Source organism: Platalea leucorodia (genome assembly GCF_965183815.1).
Source record: "Platalea leucorodia genome assembly, chromosome: 7".
Classification (NCBI taxonomy): Eukaryota; Metazoa; Chordata; class Aves; order Pelecaniformes; family Threskiornithidae; genus Platalea; species Platalea leucorodia.
Genome location: NC_138829.1, coordinates 17,429,859 through 17,447,184, shown reverse-complemented (window position 1 = coordinate 17,447,184; position 17,326 = coordinate 17,429,859). Strand labels below are relative to the sequence as shown.

Sequence of the window (17,326 nt, the reverse complement as noted above, 5' to 3'; positions counted from 1 at the left end):
CTCCTCCCAGCTTCTTGTGCACCCCCAGCCTACTCACTGGAGAGATGGTGTAAGAAGCAGAAAAGTCGCTGACTCTTTGTAAACGCTGCTCAGCAATAATGAAAACATGTCTGTATTATCAACACTGTTTTCAGCACAAATCCAAAACAGAGCCCCATACTAGCTACAATGAAGAAAATTAACTCTATCCCAGCCAAAACCAGCACAAGGATCAACCTAGAACATGCTTCTCATTTTCCATTAACTCTACCCTGCAGTTTAACTTGCATTTCTCCACCAGGGAACCCAGATGTGCTCGTTCCTTCATGAAGGTTTTGCTTCATCTGTTTTCAAGAAATTAATTCTTCATGTACAAATCTTGATAATTGAATTTTAGATATGAAAGTTGAGGAAAAGTGAACAAAAGATGTATTGTAACCTGAAAGGATTTTGTCGTGTGGATGTAGCATGCTCATGTGTTTCCTTTGTTACTTACTGCTTAACCATACGCAGGAGAATGTCATCTGGCAGATCTTCTTATCAAATACAGACTTCAAAAGGAATACAGTGTAAACAATGAAGACACAATTTTTTTTTTTTTTTTTTAATGCATTGGGGAAGAATTTCACTATCATCTTCTCAGTAAAGAGCGTTAGTATAGATGAGAGCCTGTGCCAGGAGGGAGAACTATGGTAATATATAGCAAAGAGCAGTGGCCAGGTCAACACACACATCCCTCTCTGCAAGCTCCCAAGCATCTGGCTCCTGAGAAGGAGCCCCAAGCCACGTCAGGTATTGAAATGCCCCACATGAGGTGTTCAACACCTCTGAATGGGAGCACACTGGTGGGGAGCTATATTTAGGAGTCTGAAGGCAGCACTGCAAAGGGAACTGCACCTTCTTCCCCTCAATTTCAAATCAAGGCTCTTGTCCTGTGGTTGTCTCATATGGCAGCATAGTCAAGCAGAAAAACAGGGCAGGGCACGCCACTTTCTTTTTGAACTCAGCAGTACTAATCTTTTGCTTACTAACCTAGTGAACGGAGAACTTGATTGCTTGATCTGGATACAAGACCCTCAAGTCTTACAAACCATTTAACCTGAGATAATCAGACCCAAATTGTCCACTTGGCAGAGGAATAGCTCATCTTCAGGCTGCAAGAGGCTGACAAGAAAGTGAAGGGAAAGACAATTCCCAGCCTTCCTTCTAAGGATATTCTGCTTAAAAATTGAATAAAATATAAAAACTACTTACGTGAAATGTGTAGATATTTGTGTGTGGATAATTGTGTGTGTTTTCATCTACCTGTGAAAGACACATAATATTTATGTATGTAAATACACACGCACCTATAGGTATTCATAGTACTGGAGAAAGATCAACTAGTATGATGTGTTAACCTAATAATGCAAGCACAAGTCTGGGAGATAGGAAACATAGGTTTCCCTCAAAGAACAATTCAAGTAGAAGAAGAAGCAAAGGCCTTAGGAATTGTTTTTGAATATGATACCTGATTGCACAAGATGTGGAAGTGTTAATAATTCCAGTCACATGAACAGTGTGTGAGTAGTTCCGCTAAAGATAATCATTATCTTTGCTAAATCAGAACCTGTGGCAATAATTAATGCATTATCATTTGAATTGAAAAAAACCTGAAGAAATGCTATGTCAAATTAATTGTGATGTTTCAATAACAACAACTTCAAAGCACTTTTTAAAGAGCTTTGAGGAATTGCACATTTAGTAGATATTATATGCAGAAATTCCCACAATATTTTAAGCCAATTTTTGCTAGAAGCTAGTAAAAATGAGATTTTTTTTCCATCTTGATATGAAGTGATGCAAAAATATTTTATTTACCAAGATTTTGTTGAAAAAACTGAAAATCACTGTCAAGGGTAAATGAAAGGAATAAAAAGCCATAATATATTAAAAGTAAGACAATGAAATAATTGGATTAGGCTGTAAATACTCAGGTTGAGAGACATTAACTCTTTCAAAGAATCTGTCATCAGAACAAAATATGCCATTAGTTATCACTATTTTATTATTTCATTTTTAGTTAGATGTAGACTCCTTTCAGCAAGCTGTGGTGAGGCAGAAACTCCTGTCTTTACCTGATCTTGAAGTATTATGATGTATTAGTATCCAGCACCTCTATAAGCAACCTATCCTATCATCAACTTCAGTAGCGTCCAACTAACAATATGGTCTGAAGAAATTAATGAGATGATTAAAAATCTGAGCCTATCCCTCTGTTCTAGTCTAATGCAGATTAAGAGCACAATGCCAATGCATGGTACAGATTCTCATCACACATGAAATTTTCATAGTGCAAACATTCATGAACTTTTTTTTTCAAACTGCACTCCTAGAAAAAAGAAAAAAAAAAACCTAAAACTGACTCAGAGGAAACATGGTGGTCCTCATTACACTCTGATAATGACAAGACAAAGCAGAATATTTAACAAACTGTTCTGTAAAGAGTGGAGTTAATAAAGCCTAGTTTACTAAGGATTTATGGCTTTCCTCACCACAATAACCACAGCTTTACTCCACAGCCTCCAGGACAACTCCTACCTAGGGAGCCCCTAGCTGGGGCTAGGGCTAGGACTAAGGCTAGGGCTAGGGCTAAGGCTGGGACTAGGGGTGGGACTAGGGCTCCCTGCCACATGCTCATTGGCTGCTGCGACCAGCAGAATTTAAAGCAGCTGACTCCTGCCTGCCTTCCCCACAGCAAGCACAAACTTGGATTTCACTGATTTTCACAGAGTAGCATAATGGTTTTTCAATCTCCTGCCTCTCTGTTAAGCCTGACTGAAATTTGCCAATAATCTTCAGTGTTATGGGGGGTAGCTAAGAGAAGGCAAGTGGCTACAAACATGAAAGTGTGATGTTTTTCTTTGGAAACCAAGCTGGTTGTTTTATTTTCTTTGCATTTGAGGTTATATGAGTCACAGTTTCTCAGTTTTCACAGTTCATGTGACTCCATTTCTCACTAGCGATCATGAATATTTTCATCATCCTTACATTTACTTATTAAAAAAAAATTATATATTACCTTTTAATAACAATGTGTCTCCATTTTTATCATCATTAGCTTTTCTTTTATGTCCTCTCCAGGCAGAGCTTGTAGACATTCCAATACTTGGTGGAGTGATTTAGCAGTACAAGATGGGTGAAGAGTAGGTTTTGTAAACGCTAAAACTGTTTTATAATATTTTATAACCAGAATAGGTGTTCCAGATCACCATATATTTCAACTGAGATTTTGTGTCATTCATTAATAGGTACTGTTGGAGGAGAGAACTTTAAAAATCAATTTCTAAAAGCATAATGCTCCTGAATCTAACTTTTACTTTAGTTACCTGATAAAACCTACTGAAGAACTGTGATAAAATTGATTTGAGTGAATATTCAGGTAGCAAATCCAGCAATTATATGTAAAAGCATGGGATATAAAAGACATTTGCTTAGGTGAAGTAATAGTGTCTGGGAAGCATCATGGTCTAGAATTCACCTTGGTAAAGCAGACAGGCTCTACCTCCATATGTAATCAATCTGGAGCAGAGCAGTCCAGTAGTCCTTCAAACTTAAATTATTTTCTGATTCTAAGAGATTTTGAGCCTTAAACTAGAGTCCTGCAGAAGCACTTTGGAAAGATTTTTCCAAGTGTGGACAGTGAATTACAGAACTGGAAAATGACGAAATTATGCATCTTTGACCTCTTGTTCATTGTATGCTTTGGACTGAAAGTGGTTTGCTTACCAAAGAAATGCAGCTGACCTAAGTTTCCACTGCTCTACACTAAGTACAAAAGCTGCAGTTATGGATAGACAGCACTAAGCATTCACTTTGCCCATGCATGAAATACATTTCTAGGATAGAAGGCACCTGTTGATAGGTTAGATATATCTCGAGCCAGTGCCTATGTATTGGGAGAAGGGCACAACACATCATTGCTTTCTGCAGCCCATAATGAGTCTGTCCATTGCACCTCGGTAAACACAGGTCTTTTCTAACTCGTCCTATTGTATTAGCTCACATCTTCCCTTAATAAGAAAAGCCTGAGGTTGGCAGTGCAAGAGATGGTTGAGAGCTAAAGAATTTTTATTTAGTCTCCTTGGGCTGGGGCTGAACACTCTCCCAAGAAAGTGCTCTCAGCCCAGGTCTGTCGTGCAGGGGAGCACCAGGAGGAGATGCGTGAGGAACAAGTACTGGGCTGGTACACCCTTGGGGTTGCAGGATCTGCTGTGTGCAGAACTGCCTCCTTTTATTGGCTTTGAACCTGTCTCCCACATGCTTTGGGTGATCTGTAGCTTTGGCATTAGAAGGATGGTAAACATTCAGTCTCCATTAACCCAATCTGGGCCACAAATAATTTTTGCCTTCATAAAGAAGAATTTGCCTTCTAAGTGGTCACTTTTCCAGGCTGAAGATCTCTCACCTCAAACAGGAGCTTTTCCAGAACTTTGATTAACCTTACAACCCTTTTCTAAAGATTTTCCAGTTCTAATTTATCCTTTATGTTATTCCAGGACCAGAACTACATGCTCTAATCCAGGTGTGGATGAGCCAGAGATTTAGACAGTGGCACAATGTTCCTATCCAATTTGCTCGCTTTTTTTCCCTAATAATTTCTAATATTGAATTTGCCTCCTTCCCCACTACAGAGTTGATCTGTACATGATCTACCTACCATAACACCAAACCCCTATTCTTGAGTGACAGCAGTCAGTTCAGGTACAGCATTTTACCAATCCTGCAGCTAAAACATAACAAGAAAATCAAAATCCCCACTGACACAGCAACAGTGAGCCAGAAAGCTTCTTTTCTTTCTGGTTTCAAAATGAGACACAATTTGTCATGTCCATTCCTTGATTTTACCAGAAGATGGTGGCACAGGGCTCCTTTTCCTATAATCTCCAGAACCTGAGGCTCCAAACTTACAGTTCTACCTGCAGAAAGCAGTGTAGCGGAATCACAGTAAAAGCTTGGCTTCTTGTAAGCATCTTATTACGCATAACTAGTATATTGAAATGATAATATTCTATTAGCAGAATTTGCCCTACAGACCTTCTTGTCTTGCTGTAAAAGAACGCTTCTTATGCAAACAACTTTTAGAGTGACAAGTTCACCAGAGAATAAAAGTTCTCATTTTGGAATGAAGTTGTCTATACAGAGAAACCTCTTGGCATTACTATTTCAATTTAGATTGATGCCTTACATCATTTATCTTTCTGTTGCAAATCTCTTATGTAGATATTCTGGAGTTATACTTGAAGCTTTTTCCTCCCAAAGCCAGATAGAAAGTAGAAGGGCTAAACTTTGCAAAGTGTTATCATTTGTTATTATTTAATAGATTAATATTGTTGGCTATAGTGAAGAAGCAGAAGGCAGATCAGCTAGCTGAATTAATATATTCAATAAAATGAAGTATATGATATGATTCCATTGCTCATATCCCTTTTCTTAAACAAGTCTTTGACACTGTACACTTTTGGGATATTAAAGTTTCTGAGAGGTTGAGATGGTTTAATGCAACAATTCTCTTCCCTGTTTCGGTGGAGGGAAAAGAAGAGGCTGTGTGGTTGCCCTTAGCCTCTGCAGCTCACATTCTGGCAGGTTAGCATAATCCCATATCCATCAATGGCTTACATTAACATGCCTCCACAAGACACTTTGGTATTCAGGCTGTATCTACATAGGCTTTCTGTCATGATTGCTGCACCACCTTTCCCACCCTGCCAACCTAGAAGTGGCTAGAAGGGCTGGAACATATTTGCCTCTATTTGATGCCTCTTCTCAGTCACCATTGACACAACTGTGAATACATCAAGACTGTGACACACAGCACAATGACAGGCATGGGCATGAGGTAGTAATCTCTGTCTGGGGCAACTGGGGCCCAAGAAGACTTAAAATTTCATCCATAAGATTTACCAGAGGGATAGAGCTCAGACTTAAAAGACAGAAGACACAGGAACAGAAAATAAATTCAGGTTGTTCATTCCAGTATCTGTACCTTGAATATACAAGATATGGTATGGCTTTTTTGATAGCTAAGGAATCTGCATTTGTGTGTGAACAGCAAATCTAAATGGGGTCTAGGCATATGCTCTCTTTTGCATTCATTTGCATTTTAGGACTTCCTTTTCATTACATCTTTCATCTCCTCTGTGCAAAAACGTTTTTTCTTGTGCTGAGGTTCTTCTGGCTGCAACCAAAGTTCTTATGATGGCTATGACATTTAGTGAATTACCTTATTCTATGTTGTTTTTTCCTTTCAAACATTTTCCTTCAGCAGACCATCTTCCACACAGTCTGTCTCCTACATGAGACATAGTAAACAATGTAGCAACTTTTCCTTAATAAGATATTTGCACAAGTCAGGCAAAGCCTTCTTCAGACCTTCCATATGATCATCACATTGATGTTAACAGAAGTTTTCCAACCACAAAGGATGCGTTCTCATTTAGTAAAGTAATAAACCATAAGTATTTTGTTTCCAAATGGCTTATGGAAAAGAAACTGAATGCAATCCAATATAAGAGAAATAAAGACTCATTTGTATAAATCAAGCTAATTCACTCGTAATAAATTCATCTCCAGGGGTAAGATTGAACTGAAAAGCTACTTTTGTCACAGAAATTCTCTTTTACAAGAAGCCAGCAAAGTCATTTTTAGCAACATCAGTGCTGAGCTGAGTTTGTGTAACCAGGGTATTAATCATACCAAAGGACATTGACATGAAATGAATGAATTATATTGTTTTTTTGTTAAAACTGTTAGTCTGAGGAAAGCACAATTGCCAAGTTATTTAAAAATGGATTCTCTGTTAAACCTGGGACTGGGAACTTACAAAGGATATTTCCAAATCAGTCCTTGGTGGCCAGCAGTTTACAGGGAATAGATGTCACCATTGCATACATGTGCTCAGTTTAAATCTAATGACAGCAGCCCCATGTGGGTAAGGGCAGAGGTGCACTACCCAACAGGGAATGTTGGACGGATGGGTATGATTAGGAGGATGTGTTGCAGGACTTGGAGCTACATTGCTCATGGTGGTCTTCATGCTCCTTTGCCTCCTGAGAATTTGCACTCATCCTAGCTCCCACTGCAGTGAATATTTAGTTTTCATTGAAATATTTGCATTTAAAAATGCTTGTATTTCTCTTCCACTTTTTCTGCTGGGAAAATCTAGTGTGTCTGTGCTTTGGAGACAAGATTTGAATGCTGGATAAGGGAGTAACACTGCTATGAGCTTTTTTTTTTTTTTTTTTAAATACCTCCAAAAGATACTTAGAGTCATGTCAAAGACAAGCTGAGTTGTGAGGCACTGAGACTGCCTTGTAGCTGCCATACAGGTACTCCTGGTTCTCAGAATCCACAGTCAAAAACCACCCTGCCCAGGAATTATCATAATCAACTGGTTTTTAAGAGCTTAGTGATTCTCTGCTTGAAATGAGTGTGAGTACAGGGAAAAAGCCTGCTGCTTTTCTTGTGCTGAATCTACTGAAACAATTAGAATAGGGTTAGCTTACATCTGGGTGAATTCCCATTTCCTTGAAACAGCAGCAATGAAGGGCTGAACAGATGACATATAGATGTGGGGAGAGGACTGGTGTGCCCATTCAAGGGTGAGTTCTCCAGGTACCAGGGTTGGGGCTCAAATCGCATAGCTGGGAATAAGAAAGGAAAGTCCAAAGTACTGGTAGCATGTGAATGGCAGGGCTTATGTGGGCAACTGGTGTTTCTGTGATTTTGATTGCTTTATGCCTTTTGCCATTGAGTCAGCTTCTTTCCTTACTGATGAAGGGTAAAATGCACTGAACACATACTGCGTTAGCCCTGAAATCCCACTGCTTCATGGTTTGTGACAACATGCTACACGGACTCTGCCATGGGGCAAAGCAAACAGAGCTTTCCTGACAGAAGCTATCCCATCAGCAAACAGAGTCCCAGTGGACCATAACCAAGGTCAGATAGAACAAACTTACTGTCTCCCACGTGGCTCAGAGGCTGCCAAGGGAAGTCTGGCACTCAGATCTGCCGGGGCATAGCTAGGCTGCCCTTCAGGGACTCACCCCAGTGGGTCCATCTTCCCTTGCAGGGGTTCTCAGCTGAGATATGCTCTCTTTAGGTAAGTCCTTTTCCTCAGAGCTTCCCGTAGGTATGTCAGGTCAGGGCTAACAGACCCACAGCGGGTCATTTATCTTGGATGGTTATGATAGGGGGTCACATACTCCACTGTAAGCTGTATTGTCCCTTTCTGCTGACTGTTGCTGCAGGAAGTCAAGTGGACAACATTTCACAGAATATAAAGAAGCTCTAGTTCTCTTTCAGGGCTTAGCTTGGATCCAGCTGTCAAATAGACTGACAGAATGCAAGTTTGGGATTAACCTGTCCTAATCAGATCTAGTTTCGTTGAGGTGGAAGATTGAAGGGTGTTAATAAAATCACCTACAGATGAATGAAAGACACCATAAAATACATGTTTACCACAGACAAAATGAATACACAGTACATAAATGAAATTTTCAGCTTATGTCTAGCAGAATCCTTCCTTTCCTTCTCTACCATTAATACAACTTGGTAGCATGAAGAGGAACATTCCCTGTCACACACTAAGACAGACAAAAGCAACATGGACAAATGATGAAAGGCAGACCAACACAATTTCCCCGGAATTAGGACAAAATGCCCCCTGTCTCCACAAAACCTGTGCAGAATTGTCCACTTCTTAAAGAATGTCATCAGGACTATGCTGAGAGTAACATCAGCCAGGTATATTTAGCCCCCTGCTCTATGGATCTCCATACTGTGAACTACGGCCATTTTTGTGCCTTCCACGTATGCATGACACAAGACTAGTTTTTTTCCTGTCCTCTCCACATCCTCCCCTTCCAGAGAGATTTGGGATAATCCCTCTTTCCACTCCAGGTCCCTGCCACAGCTCAGACCAACCTGCTGGTCTGGAGCATGAAGTTCCTCAACTGGAGGACAATGGTGGTGATGCCCCACATCCTGGTAGATACCTCCCAAGCCCATGCAGCGTTCAAAGATGCCCTCTTTGATGGTTTTGTCAGAAGCAGTCATTCCTCACACTCCAATGTGAAAACTCTAGTGCAGCTCTTCTCCTGCAGTTCCTTGCCTCCACTCTTAGAAGCAAAGACCTGGGAGATAGATGGGGCAGGAAGTTGCTCCATGTGTTATTTCCCAAAGCCTCTGCTCTGTCCTAGCAACCATGAGATTTTTCCTAACCTCTTTCCCTTTAGCAATAGGCTGAGAACCTGTTTTTCTGCCACCCCACTCTGATAAAAATCTCGCCATCCTACCTTCTAATCAGTACTGGTGCACCGATTCATCAGGGTGGGATCTCACTGGAGCTGCTCCCAGCTCTTGTTGAGTTTGTACAGCCACCTCAAAGCAGGGTGCCTCACACCACAGCACGTTATCGTTGATCTCAACTCTGTAAAAGCCGCTGCTTCGCGCTGAGGCACGGTATCTCCCAGTCCACTGAGTGATGGTATCTTGCCCCAGCAGAAGCAATAGCTCAGGGCTTCCACTGATTTCTTGCTGCTTGGAGTAAAGGGACTCCTACAAGTCAGCAGTCTCCAAGCCCCCCGAGTCAGAAACATAGCCCCCCTATACACCATACCCATCATACAAACACTGATGGGTCTCAATAAAGCACCTCTTTGCAGGGTGGACCGAGTTTGGGAGAACAGGTCAGAGGACCAGGGACATGTCAGTGGTAGGGATCTTGTTTGTTAATTTGGGGCTTGCATCACCTTCGCAGTGCTCACAGCACATTGCCAGGACCACTGTAGAAATGAGCAATATGCATTCAGGAGCATCATCTTCCCAGTGACAGACTAAACTCCACTTGCAAAAAATTTATCCTGGGTCAATGTACAATGGCACGAGTCAAAACAGTACAGCGGGAGAGCAGCTGTCAAAGCAGGAGTCAGTCTCTCCTTGAGGCAGCAGCTGCATGATAATGGGTTTGTTATAGACTTCAGCAAAGCTGAGCACTGTTCCCCAGTGCTCCGCTGCAGTAATAGTGGGTGATCTGCAGACCCACAACAGCAAGAGACTGTTTATGTATTTCTTGAAAACAGGTTTTACCCAAGTAGGCAAGTATGGAGAGAATGCAAAGAATCCCCCATCTCCATATGAGAAAAGTTAGACTCATTTAACAGCCTTTAAAACGTATTTTACAGACACCCTGCTACGTTAATGAGTGACTGAAAGTTTTCATTGATTTTAAAAGTTTTATAACAGAATAGGAAGAGACTGGAGACACTGAGAGTCGGTCCTTAAGTGATGGATTTAAATGACAGTGCTTATTTTATTCATCAGCCATAGTGATAATTTATGGATGACATTGTCGCAGGACAATTCTTTGACAATTTATACCTAGTGTCATCGTCTCTCAAAGTTTTGTGCTGATCCTGTGGACTGCAAAAAGACACTTACAGTGAGTGCTACAGCATAATAAGTCTATTGTCTCAAGGATTTTCTCTTTTTTGTCAATGTTTTTTTAAGATGTCCTAGGCAAAGACTTGGAATGTGTGAGAAAGAACAGGTTGATTGAGAGTAAACAACAGTGACCTAGGCAGCAAAGAGCTACGTAAGGAAGAAAGGACTCTGTAGGGACTGGCTCAGGTGAACACTGATCATCAGCAAGTCCCAGAGAAGACATAATAGAATTGCAGACAACTTGTTACCTGTTGGGATAAAGCTTTTGGTGAGTAACACAGAACCGAAAGCAGTCTGGACAAAACCGCTTAGCAGAGAGAATACACTTGTAAAAATAACAGCAGACTTTACGAAAAAAAACAGCCTTTGAAGGAAAATTTGGAAAATGTGTTAATAACTTGAATTACTCAACTGAGGAAAATGGTACATTTTAAAACTGTCGGTTGCTTGGGTTTTCTTTACAATTTTTTACTTATGAGTTTGACAAGGAAATTCCTCATTTACTTCTGAATATCCCTCAATCAGAGAGTAGTTAGTAGCACTAACTAGCCCACATGTGCAAACACTGTAGTCATTATATCTCATGCCAAAAACCAGCGTGTCCAGTAACTCAGCAATTACTTCTTAGTAGGATCAACAATTTTCCCCATGAAAAGTGTAGTGCCGGTTGCTTTGTCAGAAATCAATATAAGGAAGGGCCTGTTGAATTTGATGGTAACAGAAGGACGGAGAACTCTGGTAAGGATTATGGCTGTGGCTCCTGCAGCCTCAGTTCCAGCCTCATCAACTTCCAGCAGGGCCTTATGAATTGCCTGCAGGGAAAAGGAGCAAATGCTGTGGTTTATGTATAGGACAGCAAGCAGTGGGTGAAGATACACACTCTTCTTACAGAATATTTAGGAGAAGAAAGAGTGATAAAACCCAGTGGACTGAACTTTCTTGCATGGTAAATCTCCAACAGCCTGCAACAGGCGTGTTTTCTGTGTCAAGACTGAATGGGGAGGGCCAAAAATAAAAATGGACACACACTGTAGATGCAGCCTCACCAGTGCTGAGTAGAGGGGGTTAATAACAGTCCATGCACTAGTTGGTTTATTTTCTTAGATGGTTTGGACTTCCGCTAGCAACACTTTCTCTGTTATTGCAAGGTTAATGGAAGACTGCTATTTAAATGCTAATACAGCAGCAATATTTGGCATCTTTGCCACATTAAGTCATAGCTTAAACTGACATGGTAAAATTCTGCTACTGCAAACTGAAAGTTTCCTGGAAACTTTGAGAATATTAAAAAAATAGGTACCAATCAACACAAATATCATAATATACTCCTCATTTATAATTTACTTGACACAATCGCATGTAAACTTTCATATTCCAGTGCCAAGAAATCATCTTGTCCAACTTTTCTACGTACTTATTATCCAGCTTTTTAATAACAATATTAAACTAATACAAAGGTGGGACAGCAGACCCTCTCTGTAGAAAAGCACAATTACTAAGCAAGCCCCTACATGTCATTGTGGGTTTTACTTATAACTTCAGTAGGACAAGGAGAGAAAGTAAGTCTTTAAAAACCGCAGATAAAATTGATCAGAGCAACCAACCACTGCCCCATCACCAGCTCTGTCTGATCACTTACTTGTGAAGCCCAAAGGTCACGGCTGCCACTAATTCCAGACAGATCAGCATTAGGAGAGAATACTTCAGTAATGCCCATTTCCTCGAACAAGTTTTTAACATCGTAAGACCCACTAATAGAAATCTTTGGTAACTGCAGATCTAATCTCCTGTTTAACAAAGAAAAGGAAACAGCAGTGAAGCATTGCAGCCCTGTTTAAGCCAGCAGGCTGGATCATATGCAATTCAGTGACACTTGAAAGCATTCTTTTGATTGTTAATTTGTTTGATGGTAGCATTTCTATTCCCTGAGCAATTTTGGCATCCAGAGAGATGTGCCATCTTCTCGTACCCACATTCTCTCTTTGATGTTGGAAAAAGAAACAAATTTCTTCATTGCCACTCTTTCATCCCAGTACCACGTACACAGCTAGCAGAGTTTTGTGGCTAGAGGGCTACAGAGAGTAAGCAGACCAACTGTGGAAAGGCTAAAAGAAGGGAAAAGGAGGATAAAATCTAAGACAGAGTGAAGAAAATTAATTATGTTAGCACCATGAAAGAAGAGGTAAGGTAGCCAAAAGCCAGGCAAGTCTTGAGGCAGTTGTTACAATGCTGTGTCCCCTTCTGTCACGTCAGAGAGCCTGCAGTTGCTTATTGATTATGCTCTGCTCTGACTTGTCTTGGGAATCACTTAAAATCCCGCTTTATGAAATCAGGACATTATATCCAGGAGGAGGTGATCTGAAATTAATGCTTTCTCTTAAAAATAATGATGTGTCCTCAAATATAGTAATCCATCTACCTAGAGTTACCTGGTCTCAAGATTGTTATCCCATTTACAAACAGTTTCCTTGGAGAGAGCATCTTCCACTTGCTTCATCTTTCCATCATCAGGCAAAATGAGCAATGCTCGTGCAGTGCCCTGGTAAGGCAGCTCTACCACCTCGCAAGAGAGATCCTGGTCATAGTAACTGTCATAGTCACTGTCACGCTGCATCATGTTGACTCTAACAGATGCATTTGTGTTCACAAAAAAATCATCCTCATGTGTAAGCAAAGGATCAAAAGACTTTTCCCAGGCAGCTAATGGGGGAAAAGAGAAGATGTTGCACTCAGACATGTGAAGATCATAAAAAATGGCTGATATAAATCAGACCAACTTCAATGTTAGGACGCTCGAGGGCTGTTTATGGGAGAAGAGGATCACTAAATCACTTCAACCTTCTGCATAACACACAATAAAGCATTTTAGCTGTGCAGTAAGGTCAGCATAGTTAGTGTGAGTAAGTCCTGTGTTGCTGAAAAACAGCCAAAGGTTGATGAGGCCCAATTGAGAGAGTCCTGCTTCTATTGTAGCCATATGATCCCATCACTTAGGCCTTTTATGTCATTTAAATTCAAGCACAGGATCTTGTTATGCCTTTCCTGTTAGGCCATACTCGAGCAAGCTGACTGCACTCAGCCTGGTGAGGAATTCATCAGCAGAATAAAGGATCCTAACATTCAAGCAAGGCTCCAGAAGCACAGGCCCTCAAAATGCTATGTCCCAAGTTTTCATGCAGCATACCTAGTAGATCTACCATAACACTGGGGACCCTGGAAATGCAATGATGTCAGTCCATGAAGTTTGGCTGGCACATACAGTTAGCATAGAGATCTTGGAAACATCTTTAGTCATTATGCCCTCAGACCAGCGAAATTGCATGCAGTGGTCCCTGTCTATGAGGCAGTCCACTAGAGTGAGACTTCTCTGTCCACAGCTTTCAGGCAACCTGGGCCCAAATCAAGCAATCAATATTTCTCAACAATCAGATACCCTTCTTTTGACCAGATCTAATCTTTACTTTGAAAGTCCTCCACAGTTTAGCTCTTTCCTAAATAGTCATTCTGCTAATAAATCATCAAGAGTTCTCTACAATTTTTGTTTTGTGTCAAAATCTTCTATTGGAATGTTATGTTAAATATCTTACCTTTAAAATAAATGTAGTTAACAAGAACCAATACAGTACTTGGATCAAGATGACCAATTAATTCAGGAATTTTCCCCTTGGTTTTCTGTTCTACATATTTATTGATTTGCTTCTTAGCTTCTTCTGGTTTGTGATAATTGCTAGAGAAAAATTCTGCATCATAAAATTGTTTGGTATTTTGTAAAAATGTCTCCTGTGGTTCGTACCCAATAGCTGTAAAAAGGGCATTTCCTATATTTAATGTGATGTTAACTTCAGTACAGTTCAGTACTGCTAAAACTTTGTGAAAACTTTCATGTATATCATGTATGCGAGTCTCAGTCAGATCATCAAAGCCCAGTCCTTCAAAAATCTGAGACAGGGTCGTTGACTTAGCACCAACAGCCAGCATGGCAAAGGCAGTGGAGATGCTCATGGGAGAAAAGAAAACATTTTTATCAGCTTCTTTTAATATAACCTGCTTGTAAAATCTAAATACAAAATCTGCATAGTTAGAGCTTTGCTTGTCACAGTTATGTGTTAATAAATTTTCTGTTCCATCGTGCAGATTAATATTACTGACTTCATGGCAAACCTCTTCATGGTGGCAATGGGTTATAGCACAAAGAACAGCAAGGAGTAAACACAGGCACAGGAGATACTTCATCTTCTTTTCAAATTATTCTGTCAGAAAATAAACAGTCATTAGATGAGCAGATGGTAATGATGAGTTTGGTAGTAAGAAATCATGAATAGTTTGTTAGCATAAATATTATACAGTGCAACTGTAAAGATCTAATGTGCATAGGATACGTAAAGTGCCCATGGACACAATGTCAAATGTCATTAATAAATTCAACCAAATTATAAATTAAACTGTCAGGTATAATAAAACCATAGTATTCCATTGTAACTGCCCTGAAAAGGCAATTCTCTTCTTCATTAGCAATGAAAGTATAGAAAGTATAGAGCCAAAGTCCATAATAATCTCTATTAACAATGACACTATCTTCCCTGGATCATTGTCTCGTATAGGGTACACCTAAACAGACAAGTTACCATGAGGTAAGATAGGGTGTGGGTTTCAAAGACATCAAGTACTCCATAGTACCTGCTGAAATGCAGTTTGGTAAATGTGAGGAAATGTGAGGCAGCTCACTTCCCATTGGAAGTGGGATAAATTCCCTCACTTTCATCAGGGCAGCAGTACACAGACAAACGGCTATCATGGACAATCCAGTGCTTGTTAAATTCACCCCCCTGTTTACTTCATGGTTACTTACTCACATGGCCAGTCATTGACCACAGCTGATAAGTGACGGATGAAAGTCATCTGCATAAACTTCAAGGCAAAATTAAAGGCAAAAGCCTGGAGCATCCTGTGCCATGGTGGCAGGGCACTCAGGGTTGGGCATAAAGACATGAGGGAAGCAGCAGGTTTGCACCAGATAATGAGATACATGTTTGGAACGAAGGGACCCTCCTTTCAGGGGGCTGCAACAAGTGTTTGTAACTTGTTAAATGGTGGTTTGCCCCTCACCATGGGTTAACCTGTGTGGAATGTGTGGCTCCCTCTAGAGACACAGGAAGGGCCTGGGTCCAAGAGGAAAAGAGGAGCACAGACCCCATTTGAAAATCAAAGGACACTCAGATTAATCCCCTTGGAGATGACAAGTTTTTTCGTTATGCTTGTTCTCCTAATGTTGACACGATATACTTCACATGAGCCTCCTGCCCTCCACAGAAGCTGGAACAAGTCTCTAGTTTACTGAATTCATTTCCCTGCTATTCTGGGGAGGCATCTCATATAAACCCTCTTCAGAAACATAACAAGCTATCTATGAAAATAAGCTTTTTGCCCTTGCAGCTTCTACGTGAAAACATTTCTAGAACTTTTCTACTATTATGGTTCCTCTTCTGGTTTCCAGCTAACACTGCCTGTTTGTATCCTTCTCTTCCAGGAATGCATTTTCCCATGTCCTACCAAGGTGAAGTTCTCTTGGTCCCATATTCATTCCCAGACATGGAAGATGACTGTATCTACTATCTAAACAAGATTTAGTCAGAGTTTCTGAGGGCAGGGCAAGTTCCAGGATCCTTGGTGATTAACCAGTGGCTTTATTTTTTTGTTGGTATGGTGGTCTTTCTTGTTTTTATAGCAAACATATACACTAGCTGTGTGTCTCATATTTGCTAGGATCTGAGTATGCTGAGTATGTCTGAGAGCACACAGTGACCACTGCAGTGACCTGCAGTAAGATGTGGTAATGCTAAATTTTTATTTCCTTAAACCAAAAGATGGAGTATGGCCCTAGATGGGAATATTATTTAACTGTTTGCATCTCTTTTAAGCAGAACTCTCCCTTTTCTTTCCAACCAAAAAACCCCCTTATGTACTGCAGACAAATGAAGCAATCATGTAGTACAGAGGATGTTTCAAAAGTACTTGCTGTTTAACATTTTGTAGACTCTTTTTCTCTAATTATTTGAGGTATTGCACACTTAAATGAAAAAGAGGATAATTTTTGTCTGTCCATGACCACTTCCTGTGTCCAAACAGAGCTTAGCCTAAATTTCAAAGAATTTCTGAAGCAGAGTATGGTTTTTCTGCAGCAAGTTTATATTAGGCATGGCTCTGGTTTTAGTTTCTACTATACAGATCAGTTAAAAAACTTAGTATCACAACTCTCTATGGAAATATTAAAGAAGTACTTCTACCAGAAGCTGGAAAACCCTGAATATTGTTACCAAGTTTTCCCCACATACTTTTCACTTTAGAGATGTTAATCACATTAATTTCAACATTTTGAAATTAGAAAATTTCAGCCATATATATTTTTTTGTTACCATTTCAAAGCTGAAGAAACTGGAAATGCTTTATTAAATCTGGGCTGTATTTTTCATATGCAAATTGGAAATTCAGAAAATAATTCTCTGCCAAACCACAGATTAGCTTGTCCATGGGAATAAAATGGGTAATTAAATTTAAATTATGGCCTTCCACCCGCCCCGTACACTCACCCCAGTCCTAATTAGAGAGCCTGGCCTTAGCAATTCAATGGTCATTTTATACATTAAGTCACCAGAAGAGTTTATAAATTGGACCTAGTTGTTCAGTCACTAGTGGGATTATGCTAATTTTGAGTCACTGTGAAGGCTGTTTCCAACCTAAAAGGTGATTTCATCAGTATTCTGCTTTAACAACTACTTAATCAGTCCCCATGACTTCAAAAGTTATTTTATTCTAATTTCAGACTAAGCATATTCCCCCAGAATATCAGGTCCCACTGGTCCCT

The 17,326-nt window shown here is 40.2% G+C and overlaps 1 protein-coding gene across 1 annotated transcript in view; it reads right to left on the bottom strand.

Moving 5' to 3' along the window:
- Positions 1–14,697, bottom strand: part of LOC309593782 (uncharacterized protein) — a gene marked incomplete at both ends in the record, with an annotated part of 43,172 nt that extends 28,475 nt beyond the window's left edge. The window contains 4 exon segments of the mRNA XM_082318857.1: positions 11,086–11,276; positions 12,104–12,251; positions 12,894–13,164; positions 14,052–14,697. Coding sequence (XP_082174983.1) covers positions 11,086–11,276; positions 12,104–12,251; positions 12,894–13,164; positions 14,052–14,697 — 1,256 coding nt within the window.
- Between the last annotated feature and the right edge of the window lie 2,629 nt (positions 14,698–17,326).